The following is a 27,952-nucleotide window of genomic DNA, read 5'->3' on the forward strand; positions in this document are numbered from 1 at the left end:
ATGGCTCGAAGCTCGCGACTCAAACCCGACGAGAGAGTGAAGAAGTATATTGACTGGAACCAGCTCGAAGTTCGTGACTCGAAGATCACTTCTACCGAAATCAGGTTAGTCAGGGTAGTAGTTAGTTAGGTTAACCATCTTTTAAGCTTTTATTAGGTTAAGCTTCGAAGAAACCCAGTGAATAACGTATTAGGTTAAGCTTTGAAATTAGCTTTTATTAGGTTAAGCTTCGATTGAAACTTCTTTTACTGCTGATGTTTGTTCCTAAGGTTGGTCTGATGTTTCCTGATGTTGGTTGTAGGGAAGACGCAGGTGACGAATTAGTTGTTGCTGAACAACAACTACTGGGCTGCAAACGGGTTAGTGTCAATTTCTTCCTTTTCTGCATTTTGGTTTTTGAGTTCATGGAGCTTTTCTGAGTTCAATTTCTACTACAATGTTCTTATTTTTCTGTAATTCATTTATGAACTTCTTTTTCTGATCTAGTTTTACTTGAGATAGCACCTAGAAATGGTAACTTATGTAACACATTCAATAAACAATTTTGTTGCCATGTATTAAAAATTAAAACTTACTAATAAGCATAATAGTAATTTTTTTTTTTTTTGCATACCCCATGATTCAGACCCAAGACATCTATGTAAACATGTAAGCTAAAACCCAATTAAAGTAGAATGGATATTAGTGTATAAAATCATCACAATTAGTTAATAATATATGGAACATTGAGGGTATGTAGGATAATTGCTAGAGGCCTAGAGACGTAGTGGTACTGGTGAATATGAAGGCTCTGACCCAACAAATTTTAGGAGAAATGCAATTAAGCTTAGAAAATGAAACTGTATTAAGAACCAAGAAGAACCAGTTTGATACTCATTGTTTTGCTATATATTTCATCTTACATACTTTTCAAAGTCTCCATTTCTAATTTAACCTTGCTTGTATAATTCTTCTAGACACCTTTCACTTACATGTGCAAGTCTTTAGTGCTAAAGTTTTGTGGAAACACCTTTAGACACTGAAATTAAATTAGCAGGGTTCATCATTGTCTTACCTTGCAATTTGTACAAGCCATTTTTTTTATTCCTTTCGTGATTTGTAAAGATCCTTTGCTGATTTTCAAGGTTCCACCTTCACCTTTGAATGAGCACCCAACCTGTTTAGTCATACCAAGAGAAAGGATATTTCTTTTAAGCTCTGGTACATGCCTTACATCAGTGAAGATCTTTGTTGACTCATCAGCGAATTTCACCTTGACAGTTTCAATCCCAACTACTTTACAGGAAATGTTATTTCCCATCTACACCTTTCCAACATCAACTTTCTTGTAGGAATCAAACCATTCTTGATTAGGGGTCATGTGGAAAGAACACCCTGAATCAAGATTCCATTCATCAGAGCAGGAATCTTCAGTGACTTCCAAAACATCTGAACTTCCATACCCATCAGCAACTATAGCAATGTCATTCGACTCCTTATGCTTCCAATTCTTCTTTTTTCTATTAGGACAATCTTTTCTAAAATGTCCTTCCTTATGGTAGAAAAAATAATTCCTTTTGGTTTTAGATTTTAATCCATGTTTATTCTTTCCCTTTCCTTTTCTTTTCTCTGATCTCTCACAAGAAAACAACATTTCAGCATCTCCTCCTTCACCTTTATTCTCTGTAATCTTTTTCCTCATCTCATGAGAATTCAGAGTTGCTTTACTTCTTCCAAGGTGAGGGTATCTTTCGCAAACATGATGGTGTCATCAAGATTCTCATATGATGAGGGAAGAGAGCACAGATGCATGACCAACTTGAAGTTGCTCATATATAAGAATGGTACTCCAAAACCCTTGCACATTTAAAAGGCATGTCGGTACGTATGCTGCTTTATGCACGTAGCTGCTTCTGCACCTACAAGCTATTCCAAGATTGCTTCATAGGTGATCCCTGCCTTACTGGTTGAGAAACCTTGGCATGCTTACAAATTGTTCCAATATGACCTTATTAATAGAGCATGCTTTAACATGTTAAGTTCACACAAAACTTGTCCTTGTTAATCTTTTTGCTTCATACAATCCCTTTTACATTTCCATCTTGCTGAGGCTGTCCTTGAAATTGTGCTTAAGAATTTGAACTCACTAATTCAAAAGGAGTTGTGACTATTTTTGGGTTTTGATCAACACATGAAAAGGCTTGTCAGTTTGCTCACTACAGTACAGTCAAGGCTATACCTAAAGATGCCTAGGAGAAACAATTCTCCAACAGAGCTATAAAAGCTCACATCCTGTATGACATCATGGAAGAGTGTGGCACTGAAGCATTGGAGATGGAATATCAAGGAGTCAAATGTGGGCATTGGCTTTTGCAGCAGTAGCATTAGGAAGTTTTTTTCACTTTACAAGAGTGGAATAGGATTGGCTCTATGTTAGGGAAAGCAGGCTATGGAGTTTACAACATGGGAATTCAGTCATGCCTGCATTGAGATTAAATTATCTTAACAGCATCTGGTGAAAGTTAGTTAATTCTGTTAGGTTAGTTAAGATGATTAGTTACAACTAACCAAAGCATTCTTCATGTACATATATACTGCAGCTATTACGTAATAAACTTGAGATGCATTTTTGATCTTCCAGTACTAAGCCTTGTACCTCTTTTGCATAACCCGATACTTCTGCGTTATGGCTTTGATATCTTCTTCTCCCTTGCAACTCATCACCTTCTTCAACATGGTATCAGAGCTCTTCTAACGAGGAGCTCTGCTGCGCACTCACCAACTCTATTTTCCTTCTAAACGTTCACTGCCCATCATGAATGAAGCAACATTCAATAATACCGAGAGCTATTTGTATCTTCATCCAAGTGAAAACCCAGCCACTGCTCTTGTCTCCCCAGTGCTGGATTCAACTAACTATCATTCATGGAGTCGTTCCATGATTACTGCACTAAGCGCCAAAAACAAAATAGAATTTGTAGACGGAAGCATGCCGGAACCTCTGAAAACAGACAGGATGTACGGAGCTTGGCGCCGGTGCAACAATATGGTGGTATCCTGGATAGTCCACTCCATTGCCGCCTCCATAAGGCAAAGTGTGCTCTGGATGGACAAAGCTGAAGACATTTGGAGAGACCTGAAGTCAAGATACTCGCAAGGAGATCTTCTAAGAATCTCTGATCTCCAACAAGAAGCATCGACATTGAGGCAAGGAGCTCTCTCGGTGACGGAATATTTCACTCGGCTGCGCGTGATTTGGGATGAAATTGAAAACTTCAGACCCGACCCAGTCTGTACCTGCAACATCAGGTGTTCTTGCTCAGCCTTCGCCATTATTGCACAAAGAAAGCTTGAAGATCGAGCCATGCAATTCTTGCGTGGCTTGAATGAACAGTATGCCAACATTCGGTCTTATGTGTTGCTCATGGATCCCATACCAGCTATATCGAAAATTTTCTTATGTAGCGCAACAAGAACGACAACTGCTAGGTAATTCTTCTCCTAACCTCAACTTTGAACCTAAAGACATTTCCGTTAATGCTGCAAAAACTATCTGCGATCACTGTGGACGAACCGGTCACACCGAAAACGTTTGTTACAAGAAGCATGGCATGCCTCTTAATCACGAAGCAAGAAACAGGAGCACTAGCGGAAGAAAGACATGCACTCACTGTGGTAAGATAGGTCACACCGTCGATGTGTGCTACCGGAAGCATGGATACCCGCCGGGATATAAACCCTATAATGGAAGAACCACAGTAAATAACGTGATGACGGTGGATAATAAACCCCTGGATGATCAAACTCAGCATCATGAGTCCCAGGATCTCGTGCGATTCTCGCCTGAGAAGTACAAGGCCCTACTTGCTTTAATCCAGCGGCCATCGGCCGGAAACGCGACATCGGAGCAAACCAAACAAGTTGCCTCAATCTCATCCTGCACCATTGATAAACCTTCCAACCCAGGTATGTCTCAACCTTTTACAAGCTCCTGGATACTAGATTCAGGAGCTACAGATCACGTAACTTGTTCCTTGAATAATCTCCAGTCATATGAACGCATTAACCCAGTTACAGTGAAGCTCCCTAATGGTCATCATGTTCATGCTACCCACTCAGGCACTGTGCACCTCTCAACAACCATAACCCTATTCAATGTTTTATACATACCCACGTTTACTTTCAATCTCATTTCTATTTCTAAGCTTGTATCTTCCACTGATTGTGCATTAATCTTCTCTTCCACTTCATGTATGCTATAGGATACGAACAATCGTATGAAGATTGGTATAGTTGAAGAGAGACATGGCCTCTATCACCTCATACCAGACCAAACAGACAAAGCCATTTGCTCGACCATTATTCACCCTAAATGCAATATTATCCCAATAGATCTTTGGCATTTTTGAATGGGCCATCTATCAACAGAAAGACTGCAATGTATGAAACCTTATTATCCCATTATGAGAAATGATAAAAACTTTGTGTGTAATACATGTCACTATGCGAAACACAAGAAGCTTCCTTTTTCCTCGAGCATTTCACATGTATCACATACTTTTGATTTACTTCACATGGATATATGGGGTCCTTGTTCAAAACCATCTATGCACGGTCACAAGTATTTCTTAACTATTGTTGATAATCATTCGAGATTCACGTGGATACATCTTATGCACACTAAGACCGAAACACAACACATCATCGTGAGCTTCATTGCATCTATTGAAACCCAATATAACCGAAAAATCAAAACAATAAGAAGTGACAATGGGTCTGAGTTTCTCATGCCCAGCTTCTATGCATCAAAAGGAATCATGCATCAAACAACATGTGTAGAAACGCCTGAACAAAATGGGATTGTAGAACGCAAACACCAGCACTTACTCAATGTAACACGCGCACTCTTATTTCAGGCTAACTTACCACCTAGCTTCTGGTGTTATGCATTATTACACGCTGCATACTTAGTAAATTGCATCCCTACCCCCTTCTTACATGACATATCTCCCTATGAAAAGCTTCATGGACATCTCCCAGAGATATCTCACCTTCGCATTTTCGGTTGCCTATGCTATGCTAGCACACTTAAAGCAAACCGAAAGAAACTAGATCCTAGAGCACACCCATGCATCTTCATTGGTTTCAAATCAAACACAAAAGGGTACCTGGTTTATAACTTGCATTCGCATAGCATCATCACATCACGAAATGTTGTATTTTATGAAGATCATTTTCCGCAAATCTCTGAAACACAACACTCACACCTAAAACCCAGTACACCTCTCCCAGAATCCTTTTCCAGTAACCAATATGACCCAACCATGGAAACCACACCACCACAACCCACCATACAAGAACCCAAAGATCATACACACACAGTGAAATCTACTTCCTCACAACCCAGACGCTCAACACGAATGAAGCACGCACCAACATACTTACAAGATTATCACCGTGATCTCTCTTCACACAATGCCAGTGCTTCAACGATTATTCGCTACCCTCTGAGCTCGGTCCTTTCATACTCACGTTTGTCACCCACACACAAGCACTTCATTATGTCAATCTCATCCACAGTAGAACCTTCCTCCTATGCCGAAGCTTCTCAGCATGACTGCTGGATTAAAGCGATGAAAGCTGAACTACAAGCTCTACAATCAAGCGACACCTGGAGACTTACTCCTCTTCCTCCTCATAAGACCGCCATTGGGTGCAGATGGATATACAAGATCAATCATAGAGCAGATGATTCCATAGAAAGGTACAAGGCACGTCTCGTAGCAAAGGGCTACACGCAAATGGAGGGGCTCGACTATCTTGACACCTTCTCTCCAGTGGCAAAGCTAACCACAGTTCGTCTCTTCCTTGCTCTTGTTGCCCTTAATCAGTGGCATCTAAGACAACTGGATGTTAATAACGCCTTTCTCCGTGGCGAGTTAGATGAAGAAGTTTATATGCAGGTCCCGCCTGGATTATCGGTTCCGAACTCGCAACTGGTATGTCGTTTGCAGCGTTCACTATACGGACTCAAACAAGCGAGTCGTCAATGGTTCACGAAGCTATCGGGCCTTCTAACATCTCACGGTTTTCAGCAGTCCCACTCAGACCATTAACTTTTTCTACGTTTTAATGGTTCTATTACCACAATACTCTTAGTGTATGTAGACGATATCATTTTAACTGGGAATAGCAGCTCCGAAATACAGGATGTAACCATGCTTCTTGATCAGACATTTAAGATCAAAGATCTTGGGAATTTGAAATACTTCCTTGGCCTGAAAATCGCACGTTCTTCTGCAGGAATTCATTTGTGTCAAAGAAAATATACTTTGGACATACTATCCGATTCAGGAATGCTTGGTTGTCGACCAAACGCAACTCCAATGGATTACTCCACTAAGCTACAAGCTACGACAGGTACTCCACTATCAGCAGAAGCTTCTTCTTCTTACTGAAGGCTCATCGGCCGACTTATATACCTCACCAACACTCGTCCTGATATCGCGTACGCCGTGCAACAACTTAGTCAATATATGTCTAGCCCCACAAATGCTCATCTTCAAGCTGCTTATCGGGTACTTCGATACCTCAAAGGAACACCAGGCTCCGGTCTCTTCCTCTCCGCCACCGGCACTCCTCAGCTCCGAGCTTTCAGTGACTCGGACTGGGCAGGCTGTCAAGATTCCAGGAAATCCACCACTGGTTTCGTGGTCTACTTCGGTTCTTCTCTCATCTCATGGCAATCTAAAAAGCAGTCCACAGTTTCACGCAACTCTTCGGAGGCTAAATATCGAGCCCTAGCTTCAACCACCTGTGAACTTCAGTGGTTAACCTACCTTCTTCAAGATTTCTGAATAACATTCACTAAACCATCTACCATCTATTGTGATAATCAATCAGCAATCCAGATTGCCACTAATCCTGTCTTCCATGAACGCACAAAGCACATCGAGATCGACTGTCATATAGTCCGTCAAAAGGTCACCATGGGTCTCCTTAAACTGCTTCCAGTCTCGTCTTCCTTACAACTTGCGGATATCTTCACGAAAGCTTTACCTCCTACTGCTTTTCAGAATCTTTGTAACAAGCTGGGAATGATGAATATCCATTCCCAGCTTGAGGGGGGATTTTAACAGCATCTGGTGAAAGTTAGTTAATTCTGTTAGGTTAGTTAAGATGATTAGTTACAACTAACCAAAGCATTCTTCATGTACATATATACTGCAACTATTACGTAATAAACTTGAGATGCATTTTTGATCTTCCAGTACTAAGCCTTGTACCTCTTCTGCATAACCCGATACTTCTGCGTTATGGCTTTGATATCTTCTTCTCCCTTGCAACTCATCACCTTCTTCAACAAATTATTTGAACTTACCAAGAAAATTGAGACAATTTTTTGCCATCTGTACATCAATGTACAAGGACAAGGGAAGTGTCAATTACAGGAGGAAACAACACTTGATAAATTAAAAAATAATATATGAACAAGCATTAGAAACTATAGATGTGTTTCATCAGCTTTAAATGGCATAGAGGACCTAGCTGATTATCTACCCTTAGTATAGATTCACCTATGACAAGTATGGAAAATAAATTATGCTTCTTGCCTTGGTCACAAATTGGTTTAGTAGAGATAATATATGAAAGATTCGAGTAGCATTTTACCCTTCGTGGGACTGGCTGTAGATCATAAAGTGAAGTTGAATTGTATTTCTTCTTGTTGTGACATTAGTTTCATAATATTCCTAATTTTACATTAAAAGCTTACGTGTTCTTCCTTGGCAGCTGGCCTTTGAGCATATATTATTAAATTATTTTCCTAATTTTCTATTAATGAATGAATTAGTAATTGCTTGATGAGCTCTGTTTGTGAGTTTGAATGGTCATGCCTAAAATATTATTAAGTATTGTACATGTTTTGTTGTGAAACGTTTGCATTAATGTGGCATTTAATACCCTTTGATTAAGCTTTTTTACCAAATCTCTTTACTGTTTATTTTGCTTAACCATTCGTTCTTACATTAAATTGTCTTTCTTTGAAGAGTGAAACCGTGCAGCGTCTGAAGGAGGGAAGAGCTGCCAATGTCTTACAAACACGGCAACTACAGCAGGAACTGGTAATTAAGCACACTATTAAGATATGAATTTCACGTGGATTGCTTCATTTTTGTCAAAGATGTGTTACTAACGTTTTTCTCCTCTGCATTACTCCATGATAATAAGATTTTGCTCATGATTCCATCTAGAATTTTACTTCCACATATATGATCAGAGTGACTAAACCAAAAAAGTAGAAGGGAAAATTAGAATAGACTCGCATACTGAAAAAAGATCATTGTGATATATGCTTTGTTTACTCGACTATTATGGAGAGATATATTATTCCATTATAAAACTGATTTCTTTAAAATCATTTTCGTAACCATATAGAATGTTTATTACCCCGTATTTTCATTCTATTGTAAACTTCTATTGAAGGAGTTACTTGTGTGATTGTGAATTAAGGAGACATTCTTTAGCTAATCTAGATCTCTATGGAAGGAGTTACTTCTCTGATTATGATATAAGGAAACATTGGCTGAAAATAATTGTGCATTTTAAGAAAATAACTTCTTTTATTGGTTTATAGGAGAGAAGTTTAACTTCTATACACTGATTTGTAAAGAGTTTTTACACCTGTCAATCAATGAGAGGACTGTTAATATAAAACAATTACTTTTCTTGACCCATACACATAAGCTAACTATAAAATCTATCCTTGCATAAAAAATGGTCATGAGGTGAAAAACAGCTAAATTATCCCAAATTTGATTAGTGGAAGTTAACATTTAAACATTTGAATTTGTAGCTTAATTACCAGTTCATTATGAATGTTAAGCAAAAAATTAAATGACTTTTTTTTAGCCAATGTTCCACACTATTGTTAAGCACAAAATTATAGTTTTCTCAACCAATCTTATTCACTTGTATTTCTTTCATTGAATGCTAGAATTGAAGGCAAACCAACACTTTATAAAATTAGTGGGTGAGAGCTCTTATTCAAGAAATACTACTGTATCAATGTATTTATTTTGGTATAAACACTAACAATTTATTTGAACCTAATAATTAAATGTTAACACGTGGACGAAAGTTTTTGATGACTAAGCATGTGTGATGATGATTCTTTTCCTTTCAAATTACGGTATATATATTCTCAGGTACTATATTTGTTTTTCTTCTTCTTCAAATTAATCAATAGCTATATATAATTTATTATTTTGAAACGTAAAAATGATTGAAATGATATCCTTTTTACAAAAAATATATATATAATCAATAATGAAATCTTAAATGTTTTTAATATACTTGCTAAAATTAATTAATAATAATTTTGAAAAATATATTATGTATTATATGTTTAGTAAAAAATATTTAAATATTTTGATAAATAACTTCCATGGTTTTACTAACCATTTTCTTAAGAATACTACTTTTAATAAGAAACTAGAGTCATACAATGAATTGGCTCAGCACTGTGTGGCAATAAATTGATGGGGTAGAAAGTTCTGATAGAAGTTTTGCGCCGCTGCCAAATTGTGGTATATGCTAATTCTGCAAAGAGTCACTGTTGTTGGTTTCTTTAATAGTTAACGAGAAAACAAGGTTCAGTTTAAATTAGTGTGAAAATTTGTTAGCTACTATATTGGTAATTTGGTTTGTCTTTCAAAACATCCTTTATTTTAGCATATAGTTTCATGTCAATTTTGTAGATTGATTTGCTCCTTCATAATAAGAAATTATTTTTCTCTCTTGTATTCTTTTGTCTTCCTGGGACAGAAATGGACCAATAGTCCAATACTTAGCAACATGTATAGATAATTCATCTCACAGAAAATTGATGCAAATAAATCAATTTTTGTAAGTTAAAGGATCACCAAATGCACCGAACTAGGTTTGTATAGTACATGTAATTGCATGTCATTTGATAGAGAAGCACAAAATCACAATTTGGTAAATACAATTGCCTTCATTTGACTGTTTCACCGGACACAGTTGCGCAACTGAAAAGAAAAATTGGACACCATTGACAAACAAATATTTCCACAAAAGCTTGAGTTTACTTTTTAAAGTCAAACACATGGTCTGTTTCTCTTGTCTGTATTCCACCCTGACTCAACTTATTCATATGATGGTTTGAGATTTACTTAGTCTTCATTAAGAACTAGGGGGCATGTATTTAGGAGGTGGAACCATACTGGTTTGCATGGTACCTCCATCTCTCACAATGAGCACAGTATGCATACCCCAGCTAGCGTGCCTCTCAAGATGACAATGCATGAACCATACCCCTGCAAAAGCAATTTTTTGGTTGTTATTTGATCAATTATTGTTTGAAATTAAATCTTAATTTATGTGTCTGTGCGCTGGCATGTGCATGTGAAAAAATCTACCTGGATTGTTTGCTACAAATCTCATGGCAAGCCATCCATCCTTAGGAAGACCAATGGTATTAACTTCTGGTGGATCAATCAAATTGTAGGATTTTGGGTCTGTCACATTGTTGAAATTTCCTGTCCCCACACCCACCACAAAGAAGCTAAAACCATGAAGGTGCATGCCATGATTCTCTGCAGTGAGAGCACTAGTTCCTTGCCACACAAGTTCAACAACCTCATTATAGTCGAACATTAGCACCCTGGTTCCTGTACTTGGGATTAGAGTATTGCTTCTTGTTCAGTAGCAGTCCATGCTCAGGACAGTAAATACAATTATTATGTTCAGTAGCAGTCCATGCTCTACGATACAACGTATTTAAAGTATTTTGGGCCCACATGCCGGGCAAGGCAAGGCTGTCTGTTGAAATAAGTCCAATGACATTGGAAGCCCTTAGAATTAATAAACTCATGCGCGTATTGACAAAAACAAAAGGTAATAAAATCCTGCACAAAAATATATGAAAACAGTTTATAAATTGCTCAGCTGTACGAAATTTCACATATCCACACAAACAAACAGCTATGTCATTCATCGAAATCCATTAGAATAAATAAATTCAACGATAAAAGTTTTATTTCACCAGTAAGGTTAGTTACATATATAAACAATTAACATCAAGTTATTTGAGACCAAATCATTCTTCACGACTTCTCTCAATGTCCTTCCTAGTCTCCTTCTCACACTTTTCAGCAGACTACAAGTCATCCAATTTATTCTCTTCACCATTGTTTCTAGTTTCCTTTTTTGTACATATTCAAATAATCTTAACCCATTTTTTTGTTATCTATTCAGGTGCAATTATTTCATATCTCACCATTCCTTTTTTTTAGAAGCATATCTTATCATTCCTGTGTGGTAACACATCCATTTTATCTTATTTATGCTAGTCACATTTTCTCTTGTCTCTTGAGGGTGATTCGATTGTGTTCAAATTGCTAAGAAATAAGAAGAAATTTTCAAATTTTTTGTGTAGGACCTATACCTTTACCTCACTCCTTTAACTCATTATCATGAAATACATATAGGATGAGTTTGTTTAAACTTAAAAAAAAATTACTTTATGTGCTATTTAAAAGAATATTTTTTATTAAGCGGATAACATTTGTTTTTTAAAAAACAAAAAAAAAACAATTTAATTTTAAGTAATAGCAGTTTAAACATAAATCAGAAAAACATAAAACTACTTATATTACTAAAAGAAACATTTAAAAAAAAAACTTAAACAAATTCACCCATAATCAAATGTTAAAACATATGGCCCCATTTGGAAGAACTTACAAACAACTTATTCATACTTATATTATCTATAAGTCCTTATGAGAATGTTTGAAAAACTTGTAAGACTATCTTATGAATAATCTAAATAAGATATCTTTTATGCTTATTTTAGTAAGCTATATAGAACAACTCAAAAGGATTTGGCCAAGTAAAAGTCTACTACATCTCTAAGGCTTGAGAGTGTGTATAAGGATACTTCACAAAGATAAAGCATTTCCAAGGTTCCTTAAAATATAAATGTTAAGATGCAAGCATGGACTACTTTTAACAATACAAAATACGTAAAATGAGGGAGTCAAGTCATTAATGTTCTCCTTTCTTCAATAGTTGCTGAGTCTGAATATGGAATTTTCCTAATACGGAAGAACGCGATGTTTTCAGCGTAATGGTGATGCATGAATCAGCTGGATGAGCATAGTGAATCTGAAAAGTTTGGTTCCACACACGGTTTATTTCTTGGCTGGTTTTTGCAAACTTCTGGTTGTCTATCTTTATAGTCACGTAAGCAGGATTTCCATTTGCACATATGCACTGAAAACAAGAAAAACACTGAAAAAAATTAATGCATGCAATGAGTTTACAAAAGGACAAAACTTAGATGCACTTCCTTAAGAATTTTTGGTGATATTCTTCAATCAAAATTTTAGTCTTACCTTGGTAAGCTGCATAATAAAAGTTTGCATTAAGATCAACATGAGTTGTTTTGTTCTTATGCTTGTCATCTTTTTAGGGGGTGATATCCTTGTTATAGAATTTAATTTTACCTATTGCATGAAAGTGAAATGTATTCAAATTTTATGGCACATATTTTTCCCTTAAATACGCTGAGGTAGGTTCTTATTATGGTTAAAGGTGCCATTTTTTTTTTAATTTTTTCTGTTTGTTGTAGATAGAAGAATATAAAGCAGAAATCAATAGACTTGAAGTATCCGAGGCAGAAATTAAAGCACTAGCTGTTAATTATGCAGCTCTATTAAAAGAAAGAGGTATGGATGGTATTTGTTAATTTGGTGTGGTTCATGTCTTGATGTTAGTTTGCTTTTTTATTTGACAATGAGCTGTAGTTTAGCAAACTTTATATGTTATTGTTTTTCAATTTTTTATTTTTATTTCAATTTGGTTGTTGAATAAATTCATTGAACATGTCTACTTCCTCTTGTCTGTTGAATGAGATAGGCCAATTCCTTTCATGAAGGCCTTTTGTAAGAAACTATGTTTTTCTCCCTCCCCTCCCATTCCCTTGTTTCTTCCACTTTATTTTCTATCTCTTTCCTCGAAGGTCTCAGTGTTTGTGGTTATGTGGTCTGGTCCCTCTTTGTATACCAAAGCCAAATTTCTCTCAAAATCCTTCACCACATTTGCAGATTCTTGTTGATGTTCATATACAATAGATGTAGCTTACCTCAGACTAGCCTTTTGACTATTTTTTTTATAATCTTCTTTCCCCATTATTATTGGTACAACGAATCTGTTGATGCACCTTCCCCATATTGTTGTCCACGGGTTTTGATCTTGGAGGATTTTCATCTGCATTAGCTTGCACGTCATCATATAAGTAAAACCAACTTATATTGTTAGATTTTAAAGTTAAATGTGAAGATAGTTTCTTCAAGAGCTCTTGATCCTTCATACTTCAAATTTGAAACTAAATGGTAAGACAGAATACTCCAATATCCCCTTTACTTTCAAAGATCTGAAAGAACAAAATTCGGTTACTTAAATGAAAGAATAAAATTCTTAGAATTGAGTAGACACGTCTTAGTTGGCACTCTATTACCTTCTTATTTAGAGGTCTTGCCTTGACTTTAGGAATCTTCTCAAGCTCCTCTTACTCTAATTCTAATGAGGTTTTCACTTTGGGTGGGCGGGCTCTTAGTGAAGTTTGGAGTAAAGGTGTTTTTGGTTCTATAATATGATGCTTCCATGAAGGTGCACTGTTTTTTTTTAAAATGAGTGACTATGGATCGAAGTGAATAGGATCAGTTGTTTGACTTGTTTCTAAAAGATACCTTATGAGACACCTCTGTTGAAGTTGTATTTGCATTGTGATGGGCCCTAACCTAAGTTTCCAGCTGAAATTCCTAAAGAAAATGAAAAATGTGAACAATTGAGAATATAACCCCATTTGGAACTTGTGGTGTAACTATATATATATTGTCATTTGTAATTCAATCTTCTATTGATAGCAAATAGTTTACCTTAAACTCTGGTAGCTGTGGTGTACTTGTTGGAATGGGAGGCAAAGTTGCAGTTTGCAAAATCTAAAAAATAGAATAACATTCAGGTGGGAGAAAAGAAAATGGAGTGGAATTGAGCCTAGATTCCTTAACCATAGTCTCGGGTTCAGGCTGGATAGAAAAGAATATGGTTGGTGGGTAAAGGTCGTTAGCTAGATTCTCCGGTGGAGTTATGTTGTTAACAAAGTAACAACTGCTGTAACAGATTGGAAAAGATTTCATGTGTCAATCTCTCCAGCCTGTGTTGGAGAATCAGTGCCCCTTTCTTCATCTCTAATTCTGAAACTCATTATATACTTTCTTGTTTCTTGCAAACTGTATCTGCACACAATGAGTGTCCTTAAATGAAACTACGTAGCGTAAAGAGTCTCAGAAGTTAGAATCCTCCACTCTATTTACTTACCAATTTTGATTAAAGATATAAGATTTTACTTATATCATTAGGACATTCTGTAATATGCAATAACAACAAATCAAAGAGGTTGTACTGTGTTGTACCACTAATGCCGAGTGAGAAAAGCTAGTTCTATTATTTATCAAGTAGCAATTTCAATCCAATGACGTTCATAACCAGGTCAAGTTTTCATTTGTTTCACCATTCCAGCAGTAGCAGAAAATCCTAAAAAATTGCTCAAGTAAATAGACTTTTGCTTAAATAAAACCTACTACCACATCATCCAATTTTGGTAACAGTAAACCATGCGGCCTCCAACTCATGCAACCATATCTATAGTTCCATAAGTTTGAAGGGACTAATTTTATTAGTTAGGTAGAGAAGGCACAGAGTAAGTTACATGGCAAGATATTGGTATAGATAAGAAAAAGGAAAGAGAAACAATAGTTTTCGTTCTTTCCCTTCCTTTACAAGGGGAGAGAGACACAAGGGACTGAGAGGTGGTGGTAATTTTAGAGGGTATTAATGAGTGACATTAAGCCAATAAAATAAAATAAAATTTGCACAATGCACTATAAAAAAGTGGATTAAAATATGCAGAATAATAGAACGTATTTCCCCCAGTGGTACAACACCTTGTCTATTAGAGTTAGAATCTGGTAAAGTTTTGCCTCATGATTCATATGAAGCTGGAAGAGAACACTCTCCGATGGATCCAATGTTGAAACTTTGAGACACATCATCCCTAAGGACTCTAGATGAATTGACTGGAGAATCTGATGCTTCAATGACAGTGGATTGTGATTCATTTTTACTTTGAGATTGACAACATTTTTCTCTGGATGGTTTCTTATTTCTTCATAAGAATAAACTAGTAACTTTCCCTTTAAATGATGATTTCATACTCTTTGGCTTTGTCAGCTCCCCCGACCCATGTGCTTTACCAGCATTATCACAAACTTGAACAAAATTAGACTTTTTAAATAACTGCAGTACCTTCAATGATGTTTTCTTTTGGATTCGTTTCTTTTGATTATCAGATGTAGATAATTCGATACGACTTTATATTTATATTTTTCTTATAAATCTCCATTTCATTGTGCACATTTAAATACTTAATCTATTGAGGTTCTTCTTACCTTGCAGGGACCAAACACCAATCTCATCAACATTGCTTGGAAAAAGCTGATAAAGCAAGGAGGCAAAGACTATCATCCAGTTCTGCTTCTGCCAAATCAGGTTCATCACTATTCTGTTGAAGAGCAAACTTTTTTCCGGTAACACTTAATTAAAAGGCTTTAAATATGCTGGTAATAATTTCATTGCAATGTTTGTAGTAACATACTCTTATGTCGTGCTTGTTAAAAATCATTTGGTAGCTCATCAAGTCATCAACATACTTTAGTCTCTCTAGTCTAGTCTCTTTACCAACAGCACTACAAAAACATGGAAAGTATCTTATTCATTTATTGTTAGCGTAAGTATGTTGAAAATTTAGGATAAGTACCACTAAAAGTAGCTATTTTCCTTGGACACATTGCTAACCAACTTAGTTGAGGCAATATTTGAACAAATTTTTTCATAGGCATTTATACAAGAAGAAAATAAAAAGTAATGAATTGAACTCTTTTTTGTAAGTTAAAATTAACTTATACAGTAGCTTTTATTAAAATTGTCTCATCCAATTTTTTAAAAAACTAAGATTTATAAGTTAATTTAAACTTGTAAAAAAATTAATTCTTTTATGTTATTTATTTTATTTTTTTATAAGTATTAGTACAAAAAAATATCCAAATGAAAAAATGTTGGATCAAGTGGCCTCAGAATAATGAAGAAAGGGGGGTTGAATTAATTATTCCTAAACCTTTACTAATTAAAAAATTACTCTTCTTAGGCTTTTACTATGTTGTTAAGGAAATGAAGAACATAAATGAAAGTTAACCAAAAGTAAAAGCGGGAATTAAAGTGCACAACGGAAATTAAAAGAGTAAGGAAGAAGGAGACAAACACACAAGAGTTTTTATACTGGTTCGGCAACTACCCGTGCCTACATCCAGTCCCCAAGCGACCTGCGGTCCTTGAGATTTCTTTTCAACCTTGTAAAAATTCTTTTACAAGCAAAGATCCACAAGGGATGTACCCTCCCTTATTCTCTTTGAACAACCTAGTGGATGTACCCTCCACTAGAACTGATCCATAAGAGATGTACCCTCTCTTGTTCTCAGTCAACAACCCAAGTAGATGTACCCTCTACTTGTAGCACAAAGGATGTACCCTCCAATGTGTTAAGACAAAGTTCTTAGGCGGTTAAACCTTTGAAACTTTGTGAATGGGGATACAAAAGAATTCTCAAGCGGTTAGTCCTTTGAAATCTTTTGTATATGGGAAAGGGAAGAATCAAAAGAATTCTCAGACTGTGTCATTTTGAATTCTTTGACAAGGGAGAAGGGAGACACAAAAGAATTCAGGCAGTTAGTCCTTTGTTCTTTTGGAATAGAGAGAAGAGAGACACAAAAAGAATTCAGGTGGTTAGTCCTTGGCGAATTCTTTTTGGCAAAGGGAGAAGGGAATGAAAAAGATGAATAACACAGTTTTCAAGGTTTAGAAAAACCAGAAAACTTTGGAAAGCTTTTGGCAAAAGGAAGAAGAAGAAGTTCAAAGAGATTCAGAAATCAATTGGCAAAGATTTGTTGTCAAAAGAATTGTTTGAATGAATAGATGCTTGAAATGCAAATCAAAGTCTTACTTTTATAAACTCTTCAAGTCTAGTCAAGAAAACTATTAGAAGAGTTATAACCTTTTGAAAAACTTAAAAAACCATTTGGAAAAGTTATAACTTTTAGAATAACTTGAAAACTATTGGAAGAGTTACATCTTTTGATTTTGTTTAGAAACTATCACTGGTAATCGATTACCAAATCAGTGTAATCGATTACACAAAGCTTTTTTGTGAAAGGATGTGACTCTTCACAATTAAATTTGAATTTCAACGTTCAAACACACTGGTAATCGATTACCAAATCATTGTAATCGATTATAATATTTTGAAATCAATTGAAACGTTGTAAATTTAGTTGAAAGCTTTTTGAAAACCATTTTGCTACTGGTAATCGATTACAATAATTTGGTAATCGATTACCAGAGAGTAAAAACTCTTTGGTAAAAGGTTTGGAGAAAAATTCATGTGCTACTCAGTTTTTGAAAAAAACTTTTTAATACTTATCTTGATTGAGTCTTCTCTTGATTCTTGAATCTTAAGTCTTGAATCTTGATCTTGATTCTTGGAACTTTAATCTTGAAACTTGATTCAATCTTGAACTCATTCTTTGATTCTTGAGATCATCATCTTTTGTCTTGATCCTTGAAGTGTACTTGATTCAATCTTGAACTCATTCTTTGATTCTTGAGATCATCATCTTTGTTATCATTAAGTGTTCTTGACTTTTGAGCTTTTTGTCATCATCTTTGTTATCATCAAAACTCTTTGAATCAATCTTGATTCATCATGAAGCTTGCTTCTACAAAAAACACAAGTAAGATTACTTGAACACCGACTATTTTTCCCTACCCCTCATGTCGTAAGAATTTGACCAAAAATAGAAATTAAATCAATTTGAGTATTGAAAGATTAATAATATTATTTCATTTGTTTATATTGTTTGCAGGATATGAAAAGAGTTTAATTTCCATATAAGGATAATATAAAAAAATTGTTAACCAATCAAGATTCATCTCAATATAATTTTAAGATAATTATTATAAAAAATAATAAATTTATCATGCTTAATAGCATGTTATTAGATAATACAATTAAAAATCTGTTCATAGTGTATTCTAATAAAATTTATAAAGATAGAGTAAAAAGAAAAAAGATTTATTCTCAGTAAACGTAGACACCAAAGAACAATAGATAAAAGAGGGGAGATAAATTACTCATAAATATGTACTAGTATAATATAGTATAACAATGTGACAAATTAAATAAAAAAAATATCAAATGGTTGTATTGGAATTTGGAATATCAACATTCAACACTCAATCATAAAGCCTTTAATCTTTCATTTTCCAACTTTACTCTCAAAGATTGCTAGCCTACAAAAGGAATATAAAAATTCAAAGAAAATAATGTCTTCAAGGGACTGGAGATATCAATCTTTCTAGGCTTACACAGAGAGAGGAGGCTTACACATTATTTTCTTGGCTATCTCCACGCCCTAAAAAATAGAGATTAAAATGTGGGGACTGTATATAGAAAGTTGGCTACCCTTAAATCACTACAACCTTTCTTTACCTAATGAAGCTTGGTAGACGACATCGATAGATTAGACAAAGACATTGAATAGTTTGCTAATTTATTTCTATCCATCATTTGAATAGTTTGCATTTGAAATGATATACAAGATCAACATTGAAAAGTTGGTATATGTAGTTACATTGAATAGTACATTGAAGAGTAAATAGTGATATTTTTATTACTAATAAATATGTAAATATATATTTCATTGCTAAAAAATATATTTACTAACAAATAAGAATTAAAGACTTAAGAGAGGTGTAAGAAAAGAAAAGTGGAGTAGTAAAAAGAGAAAAAATGTGTGTAGAAAAGAAAGGGAGGGAGAGATATGTAATCGAGAAAAGGAAAAGAAAATAAAAGGAGATATATGATAGATGAGAAAGGGAGAATAGAAGAAAGAGAGATCAAAGTAGAAATTCATACTACTAAAAGAAGAAGAAAAAAACGTAATTTCTTTCCATTTTAAAATATATTTAAATTATCCTTATTTCACTTAAAATAAACCTCTTTACTGGTTGTACTATTTTATAAACCTTAAACATGATGCATTGTTATTTGAGTATGATTGATCTAGCTGATAGTCTCCCCCCATTGATGGTACAGATTATATGTCGTCATCACGACATTTGTATTAGTGTGTCCCATGTAACTGCATCCCCGCACTCGTTGTCGTTTACATTGAGCATTTGTCGAGGTATGTCTCTATTTTTAAAAATGGTGTGATTGTAACATGTCGTTGTTCAAATATCAGTATTGTTTCATGTTACTAGTTAGTTGCATTATGAGTGAACCTTAGTTGCTCGTTCGAGATTCGATATACCGATTAATACAGATAGTTTGAATTAATCAATGTATTGATTCTTGAATTGTTTGTTTGGACATTTTGGGATGACATCTTTTTATAGTTGAATCATACGTAGAGGTAAATGATCTTTTGAATGATTTGAAGAAATTTCAGTATACTGCATTTCACATTGTTCTTCGGGTGCATATTTGACTGCGGTGATTGTTCACACATTCACCACCTTCATCTTGTGTACCTGAAGACCAATACAAAATGCTGCCAAAATTTCATCAAATCACTTGAAAGAGATTTTACCTGTACCTTTGATTCAACTATAAAAAATGTCTTCCTGAATAGGATAGGGCCACACCTTTAATGCAAAAAAGTGAGTTTATCATGCATGACAGATAACTTATTGATTGTCATGAATAGCAAAGATGAAACATGGATCGAAGTTGGATGAAAGCAAAACGAATCAGTGACGAGTATGAGAACGGGGTGGAACAATTTCTACAATTTACTCAACTTAATGCTAAAAGCTTGAGGGGCAATTATTTCTGCCCATGTGTTAAATGTCTTAATGGTAGACGACAGTCAGTTGATGAAATCCGATCACATCTGATATGTTACGACATCATTCCAAATTACACAAAATGGATATGGCATGGGGAATTGGCCGACATTCCAACTGTTTCTCAGTCTCAGGCGGTACACAAAGACAACGGAGAACGTATAAAGGAAATGATCTGTGATCTTGGACAAGAGACTTTTGAGCAAGTGCATGCACCTCTGTATGATACAATAGAACGTGATTCCAACACGCCATTGTGTTCGGGGTGCACATCTTTCACGCGATTGTCAGCAGTCTTAGCTTTGGTAAACTTGAAGGCAAGATTTGGGTGGAGTGATAAAAGCTTCACTGAATTGCTGGTGTTATTGAAGAACATGCTTCCTGAACATAACACTTTGCTGAAAAATCATTACGAGGCCAAAAAGATTTTGTGTCCAGTGGGAATGGAGTACAAGAAGATTCATGCATGCCCTAATGATTGCATATTGTATAGAAATGAGTATGCAGAACTACGACAATGCCCCACGTGTGGGGTATCACGATACAAAGTGCAGCATGATGAATTAACTGATGATGCAAGAACAAAAAATTGTCGTCCTGCCAAGGTGTGCTGGTATCTTCCAATAATACCAAGGTTTAAGCGATTGTTTGCTAATGCACATGATGCAAAAAACCTTTCATGGCATTCAGTTGACCAAAAATGTGATGGATTACTGCGACATCCTGCCGATTCTCCACAGTGGAAGACAATTGATCGTTTGTATCCAGAGTTTGGGGACGAGCCAAGGAACCTAAGGCTTGCTCTTGCTTCTGATGGAATGAATACTTATGGTAGCTTAAGCAGCAACCACAGTTCGTGGCCTGTTTTACTGATGATTTACAACCTTCCCCCCTGGTTGTGCATTTTGCGTAAATACATTATCCTGTGTATGATGATCGCGGGTCCAAGGCAGCCAGGGAATGATATTGACGTGTAGCTTACACCGTTAATCGAAGACTTGAAAAAATTGTGGGAAGAAGGGGTAGATGTGTGGGATGCAAATGTGCAGCAGACGTTCAGGTTACACGCAATGGTGTTTTGTGCTGTTAATGATTTTCCAGCATATGGAAATTTAAGTGGATACAGTGTGAAAAGGCATCATGCATGTCTTATCTATGAGGAAAAAACAAGCTTCATCCAACTCAAGCATGGAAAGAAGATAGTATATACCAGACACCGAAGATTTCTGAAAGCTTTTCACCCTTATCGACGATTGAAAAAAGCTTTTAATCGAAGTCAGGAGAATGAAGGCCCCCCGAAACCATTAACTGGAAACCAAGTTCATGATCGGGTAAAGGACATTGTAACTGTGTTTGGGAAGTCCCAGAAGAAGACATCATCTCCCAACAACATGTGGAAGAAACAGTAAATATTCTTTGATCTTCCATACTGGTCTGATCTATATGTGCGTCATTGTCTAGATGTTATGCATATGGAGAAAAATGTGTGTGATAGTTTAATTGGTACTCTTCTTAACATTATAGGGAAGACAAATGATGGTTTGAAATGTCATCAAGACTTGGTTGACATGGGAATACGAGAGCAGTTGCATCCTATATCACAAGGTCGGCGAACATATTTGCCCCAAGCATGCCACACAATGTCAACAGTAGAGAAGAAAAGTTTTTGTCAATGTCTGCGGAATGTCAAAGTTCCACAAGGATACTCTTCAAATATCAAGAGCCTTGTCGCCCTTAATGATCTTAAGTTAGTTGGCTTGAAGTCTCATGATTGTCATGTCTTAATGCAACAATTATTGCCTGTTGTGATTCGCGGCATCTTGCCTGACAAAGTTAGGGTTGCCATAACCCGTTTGTGCTTTCTTTTTAATGCCATATGTAGCAAAGTCATTAATCCTCACCAATTGGATGACTTAGAGGATGAGGCTGCCATTGTCATTTGTCCGTTGGAGATGTATTTCCCACCATCATTTTTTGACATCATGGTTCACCTAATTGTTCATCTTGTGAGGGAAATTTGGTTGTGTGGTCTTGTTTTTTTGCGATGGATGTATCCAATTGAATGTTACATGAAAGTGTTGAAGGGATATACCAAAAATCAATACCAACCAAAAGCTTCCATTGTAGAAAGGTATGTTGCTGAAGAAGCTATTGAGTTTTGTTCGCAGTACATGGAAACAGTTGAAGCTGTGGGGGTACCGAAAAGTCGTCATGACCGGACACGAGGAGGTCAAGGGACACGAGGCTTCAATGTTGTTACCATGAGTCGACAAGATGTGCCACAAGCGCATTTGTATATCTTGAATAACACACAGGAGGTCGTTCCATACATACAAACTCAAACAATATATGGCATCTATTAACCCAAAATTGAACATGATGAAATTGTTGCAAAATCATAATAGAACTTTCATAAACTGGTTTAAAGAAACAATCATGAGTGATGACAATGCTTCCAAAACATTAAGATTGTTGGCTATTGGTCTGAATCTAAATGTCCCCACTTGGAAGGGGTATGACATAAACAATTATTCGTTCTATACAAAGTCACATGATGATAAAAGTAGTGTGCATAATAGTGGGGTGATGGTGGAGGCTCATTCTGAGCACTTTTCTAGAGCATCTGATAACAACCCAATTGAAGCCTCAATGCCTTACTTCAGAGTTATTGAAGAAATCTGGGAGCTTGATTATAATCAATTTAGAGTTCCAGTATTTAAATGTAAATGGGTTAATGGAAATACCGGTGTTCATAGAGATGAAATAGGATTCACTTTAGTAGACCTTAACAAGGTAGGCTACAAGGAGGAACCATTCATTATGGCAGAACAAGCTAGGCAAGTGTTTTACATCCAAATGATTGTAGATTATCAATGGTTCTACAAGGAAGGCCAATTGGTGTTTGGGAACAAATTCATGATGCGTCCCTTGACATTTGTGAGACTCCTCATTTTTGCTCAAAAATGCCTTCAATACGTGAACAAGAAGAGGTGGATGACGTACATGCGATTCGTCATGATCATGCTGAAGGTTTATGGGAAAACATTGCTCCTTAACCGCATTGTATCAATGTAATGTTACAATATTATGTTATTTGTTATTGAGTTATATGTAACTTTCATATTTATTTTGTGTTGTGTACATGTTATTTTTAATCATACCAAATTAATCAAAATTTGTTTCATTTGGACAGCGTCATGGTGACACCGCCAAGGTCCCCTCCGCAGTTAAATGGTAATAGGGAACCATAACCTACGAAGACAAGACAAAGCACACATCTTAGATAGCTGACTTTAAGAAGTTTAGATTAGCCTAGACCAACAGTTACTGTGGATCCTGCAACTAGAAGAGCATCAGGCCCAGAGAAGCAAAAGTTCCACAGTTTTTTAGGGGTCATAGCTCGAGAAAAGATCCCGATTGTCCACAGCAATTGGAAAAATGTGCCGGAAACTCTTAAGGACATGGTATGGGGGGACATTTTGGTAAGTCAAGTTAACAGTTTGATGTATTGAAACATCATGTTTATTTTCGAAAAATTGTTTACATGCACTAAAATTGACCTAATGAATATTTAATGCAGGCTAAATTTGATATCCTAGAAGCTGAAAAGGCAAAGAAAAAGGTAATGTCCACGGTGGCCACTAGATGGAGGCAATTTAAGTCTTCATTAACCACTAAATTTGTCTATGCTGAGACACAAGGCGGACAAAAAGAAAATCCTTCAGTAAAATATGGTATGGATAAACAAACTTGGGATGAATTTGTTGCAAGTTGCAAGACCCCGGATTGGCAGGTTACATGTTTGTTCAATTTAGTTTAAATATGTTTAGAAATGTACATTTTTAACAATTAAATACATTCAAATAATATATGGTTAATGACAGGAAATTCAAAAAAAGGCACAGGACATCCAAAAAAATAATGATTGCCCCCACATACTGTCTCGGGGGGGGGGGGGGGTTATGACTTGCTTGAGAAAAAACTGTTAGCTGAAAAAACAAAGCAAAGACAGCAGGAGGCACTTTTGACTGAGAATCCACTGTTTGATCTTGAGGAGCCACCATCTCCCATTAAAAGGCACGTGAAGTGGAAAATGGCTCGAACAAAACGATATGGCCATATGACATCAAAGGCGGCACAAGAAATTTCGGATAGAATTGTGAGTTGGAGCATGATTATAATCAATTTGAAAGTAATTTTTGTTTGTTTTATAATTAGTACCTCATTAACTCTTTCAATATGTCGTGCTTCTTATAGGACTCGTTAGAAGAGCAGATGACGCAAGGTAGTTTTGTTCCCCATGGTTGGGATGACATCTTGAATACGACCATTGGGCGACCGGAACATCCAGGTCGAGTTCGTGCAACGGGATTTGGTATGACCCTTACTCAATTTTATGGTAGGGCAACACGTACCTCGAGTAGTTCCTCAGCAACACTAATGCAGCAACAATGGGTTGACATTATTGGAAACATAAAGGAACAAGTAAGGAATGAATATGAAGAACAACACAAGAGGAGTCTGGAGGAATTTAAGAAGGAGTTGTCCAGTCAGATCTTCATTTAGTTAAGTCAGATGGGATCACAATACTCTCCCCTTATTGAGGTGGATTTACTGGCATTGGCTGCATGTCTTAGCACTAAAGGAAGTAATGTAGAAACTGCTGATGTTGACCCATCAGGCAGCAAATATGTGAGTTTAAAACCCACTATGGGGTTATACGTGCAACGACAACATACTACGGTGTTGGTGGCATTTGGGAAAATATGTGAGGGGGGGTCTTCCATTCACAATGTCACTTATGCTGATGATGTTGTAAGGGTGAGTGTTATAGAAGGTGACGCCGAAGTGCCCTTCTCGACATCAGAGATTCAATATGTCAGGCAGGCTCTTCAATCATTCATTGCATGGCCAACAAATCTTGTGAAAAAAATGTCACATGAGGTAAATTTGGTGTTATTATATTTGCTGCATTTGTTTGTTTACATGGATATATGTTAGTTTGTGAGATTATGTAAATTGTTGTTTTCATTACACATTTATGAGTCCCATACTAGTCCAAAGAAACTTCCCGAAACAGATGAAAGGGGGACGAATGATTTTGAACATGATTCGTTGCGTCAACTGGTTAAGAGCCTATATTACATGTACGACAAACCTGTTGAGTTGAAGTGGGATGGAAGCAAATTTGGGCTTCCAAATGTTGATGCTTCATTCTTCTTAACATTCTCTGATGTAAATGAAATAGTAGCAGGATACAAATGTTTGAACATATCTATACTACAGTTATGGATGTTGTAAGTAAATTTAATATGATTCATTGTTAAGTAGTATTCTGTATGGTATGCATCAGTATCAATTTTTATGTACTTTTTATCAAAGCAGGTTTTTGGATGAGTGGAGGACAACTTTGGGTCATGCTTCCGTGTATGGATTCCTTTAGCCACAATCGATACACCATGCAAAGGACCGACGTGCTGAATGTGAGCATTACTTACAAGCATGGCTCAAGGAATCTCAATGAGAGGTGTACCTAGGAGCTTACTTAAATCAGTAAGTAATATTAATTCAAATGGTTATAAATAATGTTGAAGTTCTGCGTACCTAATAATTGTTTATTGTAGGGGCCATTGGCAACTTGTAGTACTGTGTCCTGCGACCAATGTTGTTGCATGGTTTTGTTCGTTACGTAAGAAGCCTGATACTCATATCAAAATTGCAATTAACAAGTAAAGTTTTGTATTGTCCCTCATATCATACAATGTAATATTTTTTGTGAACCATTTTTTTATCATCGTATAGATGTTGATCCTGCTATTATTATAAGCAGTGCAATGAAGACAACAAACACAACTAAGGATGGTACAAATAATCAAGGAACTCCTAAGTGGATTGAAGTCAAGGTTAGTGATGCAATTAATGCTTATTTTCTAGTATTGATCTTCAAATGATATCCTCAATACAATTGTTTGATCGAATTATTATTTATATTGAATTTAGAGCCATGCTCAAAGTGGAGGGTATGAGTGTGGCTATTACGTGATGCATTGGATGTGGAGCATCGTTAGTGGGGGTTTAAAGAATGATTGGAGCATGGTATGCTCAAATGATAACCTCAATACAATTGTTTGATCGAATTATTATTTATATTGAATTTAGAGCCATGTTCAAAGTGGAGGGTATGAGTGTGGCTATTACGTGATGCATTGGATGTGGAACATTGTTAGTGGGGGTTTAAAGAATGATTGGAGCATGGTATATTCAAATGATAACCTCAATACAATTGTTTGATCGAATTATTATTTATTTTGAATTTAGAGCCATGTTCAAAGTGGAGGGTATGAGTGTGGCTATTACGTGATGCATTGGATGTGGAACATCGTTAGTGGGGGTTTAAAGAATGATTGGAGCATGGTATGTTTGATTTAACAACTTGAAATTACTATTTCAGTAGTATTTTGATTGATTTTACATCTTCATTAAGTACACCCTTTGTATTGTTCATATTTTGTAGTGGTTTCTTGATGGAACGACGTTAGACAACAAAACAATTACAACAATTCGTCAGAAATGGGCAGTATATTTTCTTAAAGTTCAAAGCAATCAATGTACAAAGTCCTAGTTGACATAGGAAATTTTTTGGTTATTGTGAACATTACAGAGACAAATGTCAAAATATTGGCTTGTATTTATTTGGAAATATATTTATGAAATTTTGTGTTTTGTTGTCTCTACAAAATTGTTGGGCTGAGAGAATGGAACTTGTTATTTTAATTTCTTGTGATTAAGGGCAGATGGAAGGATATCAAGCAAGGGAAGACCCTTAGGTTTTCAGCGGACCTTTTGAAGTAAATCACAATTATATTATTGACAGGTCTATGGATGATTAAACAGGATATCCAAAATAAAGGCTATAAATATGTTTATTTGAATAATATTGGATTTAAGAAATTTTTTATTACAAGGGTTGTTTATTTTTGTTTTATTGTTGCAGATGACAAATAAAGTTGGGAAAGAAATTTTCCAAAGGGCTGGAGAACTCAATGTGGTAGTGGGCTTCATGTGTATGCATGTGTTTTTACTTTCTCTTCATAGCATTTAATTTTAATCTTCAAATCATTGCTTTCTCTTCATACCACTAGTGGCTATGACTAATGAGCTTTTCACTCTAGATCTAGTTTGAATTTTAATGGTGCATTCATGATTCACGATGTGTTTGTTGTTTTAGATTGAGAATGAATATGGGGCATAGAGTAAGTTGCAAGGAGCTGCTGGTCAAAACTATGTGAATTGGGCTGCAAAAATGGTTGTTGAAATGGAAACTGGGGTCCCTTGGGTGATGTGCAAGGAAGATGATGCACCAGATCCAATGGTAAGCATTCTCACTCTTCATCTTCAAAGTTGTATAATACTAAAATGAAATCTTCTGATAGTCCATTAGCATACCTTGGTTTTCTTTTTGGTTTTTCTATGAATATTATGATTATTTTAATCTTCAGTGACATGTAACTTATTAAAAAATATAGAAAATTAAAAGTAGCACTCAGACAGTTATGTGTTCACTACATTTCTTTTGTTAAATTAATTTGTTTCATCTTTGGGGTAACAGATAAACACCTGCAATGGCTTCTATTGTCATAAATTTACTCCAAATAGACCCTATAAGCCTATGATTTGGACAAAGGCTTGGAGTGGCTGGTAAACATTTTTTTTACTATGACAGTCAAATTTAGAAATGAGGAAATGAAATGTTATGGGTGGCATAACTTTCTGTTAAATATGAAGGTTTACAGAATTTGGAGGTCCAATTCACAAAAGACCTGTCCAGGATTTGGCATTTACAACTGCTAGATTTATAAAACATGCCATGCAAATAAGGAAACGGATCTATGATTGAAGTTCAAAATCAATATCTGTAATTGAATTAAAA

General features: G+C 35.7%; 3 protein-coding genes, 1 long non-coding RNA gene and 1 pseudogene across 5 annotated transcripts; 4 read left to right on the forward strand and 1 right to left on the reverse strand.

Annotated features, from left to right (window-relative positions):
* LOC114410586 (golgin candidate 4-like) lies at window positions 1-23,937 on the forward strand. Its single transcript, XM_028374552.1, has 8 exons — window positions 1-104; window positions 302-359; window positions 12,632-12,728; window positions 15,520-15,612; window positions 19,271-19,361; window positions 23,216-23,504; window positions 23,603-23,815; window positions 23,907-23,937. The coding sequence occupies exons 1-5, from the start codon at window positions 1-3 to the stop codon at window positions 19,300-19,302; spliced, it is 384 nt and encodes a 127-aa protein (XP_028230353.1). The 3' UTR covers window positions 19,303-19,361; window positions 23,216-23,504; window positions 23,603-23,815; window positions 23,907-23,937.
* Window positions 10,168-10,684, reverse strand: LOC114409390 (laccase-14-like). The gene is made up of 2 exons (XM_028372834.1): window positions 10,419-10,684; window positions 10,168-10,316 (listed from the first exon to the last, which is right to left on the reverse strand). Exons 1-2 carry the CDS (start codon window positions 10,654-10,656, stop codon window positions 10,183-10,185), a joined length of 372 nt encoding a protein of 123 aa, XP_028228635.1. The 5' UTR covers window positions 10,657-10,684; the 3' UTR covers window positions 10,168-10,182.
* Window positions 19,896-20,999, forward strand: LOC114410587. Its single transcript, XM_028374553.1, has one exon. It carries the CDS (start codon window positions 19,896-19,898, stop codon window positions 20,997-20,999), a length of 1,104 nt encoding a protein of 367 aa, XP_028230354.1.
* Window positions 23,220-27,919, forward strand: LOC114410588 (annotated as a pseudogene).
* Window positions 23,983-26,669, forward strand: LOC114409391. Of its 2 annotated transcripts, XR_003666063.1 has the most exons (7): window positions 23,983-24,181; window positions 24,280-24,966; window positions 25,408-25,575; window positions 25,647-25,751; window positions 25,853-25,925; window positions 26,341-26,436; window positions 26,537-26,669. It is a non-coding gene; the product is annotated as an uncharacterized LOC114409391 (long non-coding RNA). The 2 variants fall into 2 exon arrangements; XR_003666064.1 differs by lacking the exons at window positions 23,983-24,181; window positions 24,280-24,966 and adding an exon at window positions 24,985-25,319.
* Window positions 27,920-27,952: the final 33 nt, after the last annotated feature.

The sequence above is a fragment of the Glycine soja genome, chromosome 4, assembly GCF_004193775.1.
Source record: "Glycine soja cultivar W05 chromosome 4, ASM419377v2, whole genome shotgun sequence".
NCBI classification, from domain to species: Eukaryota; Viridiplantae; Streptophyta; class Magnoliopsida; order Fabales; family Fabaceae; genus Glycine; species Glycine soja.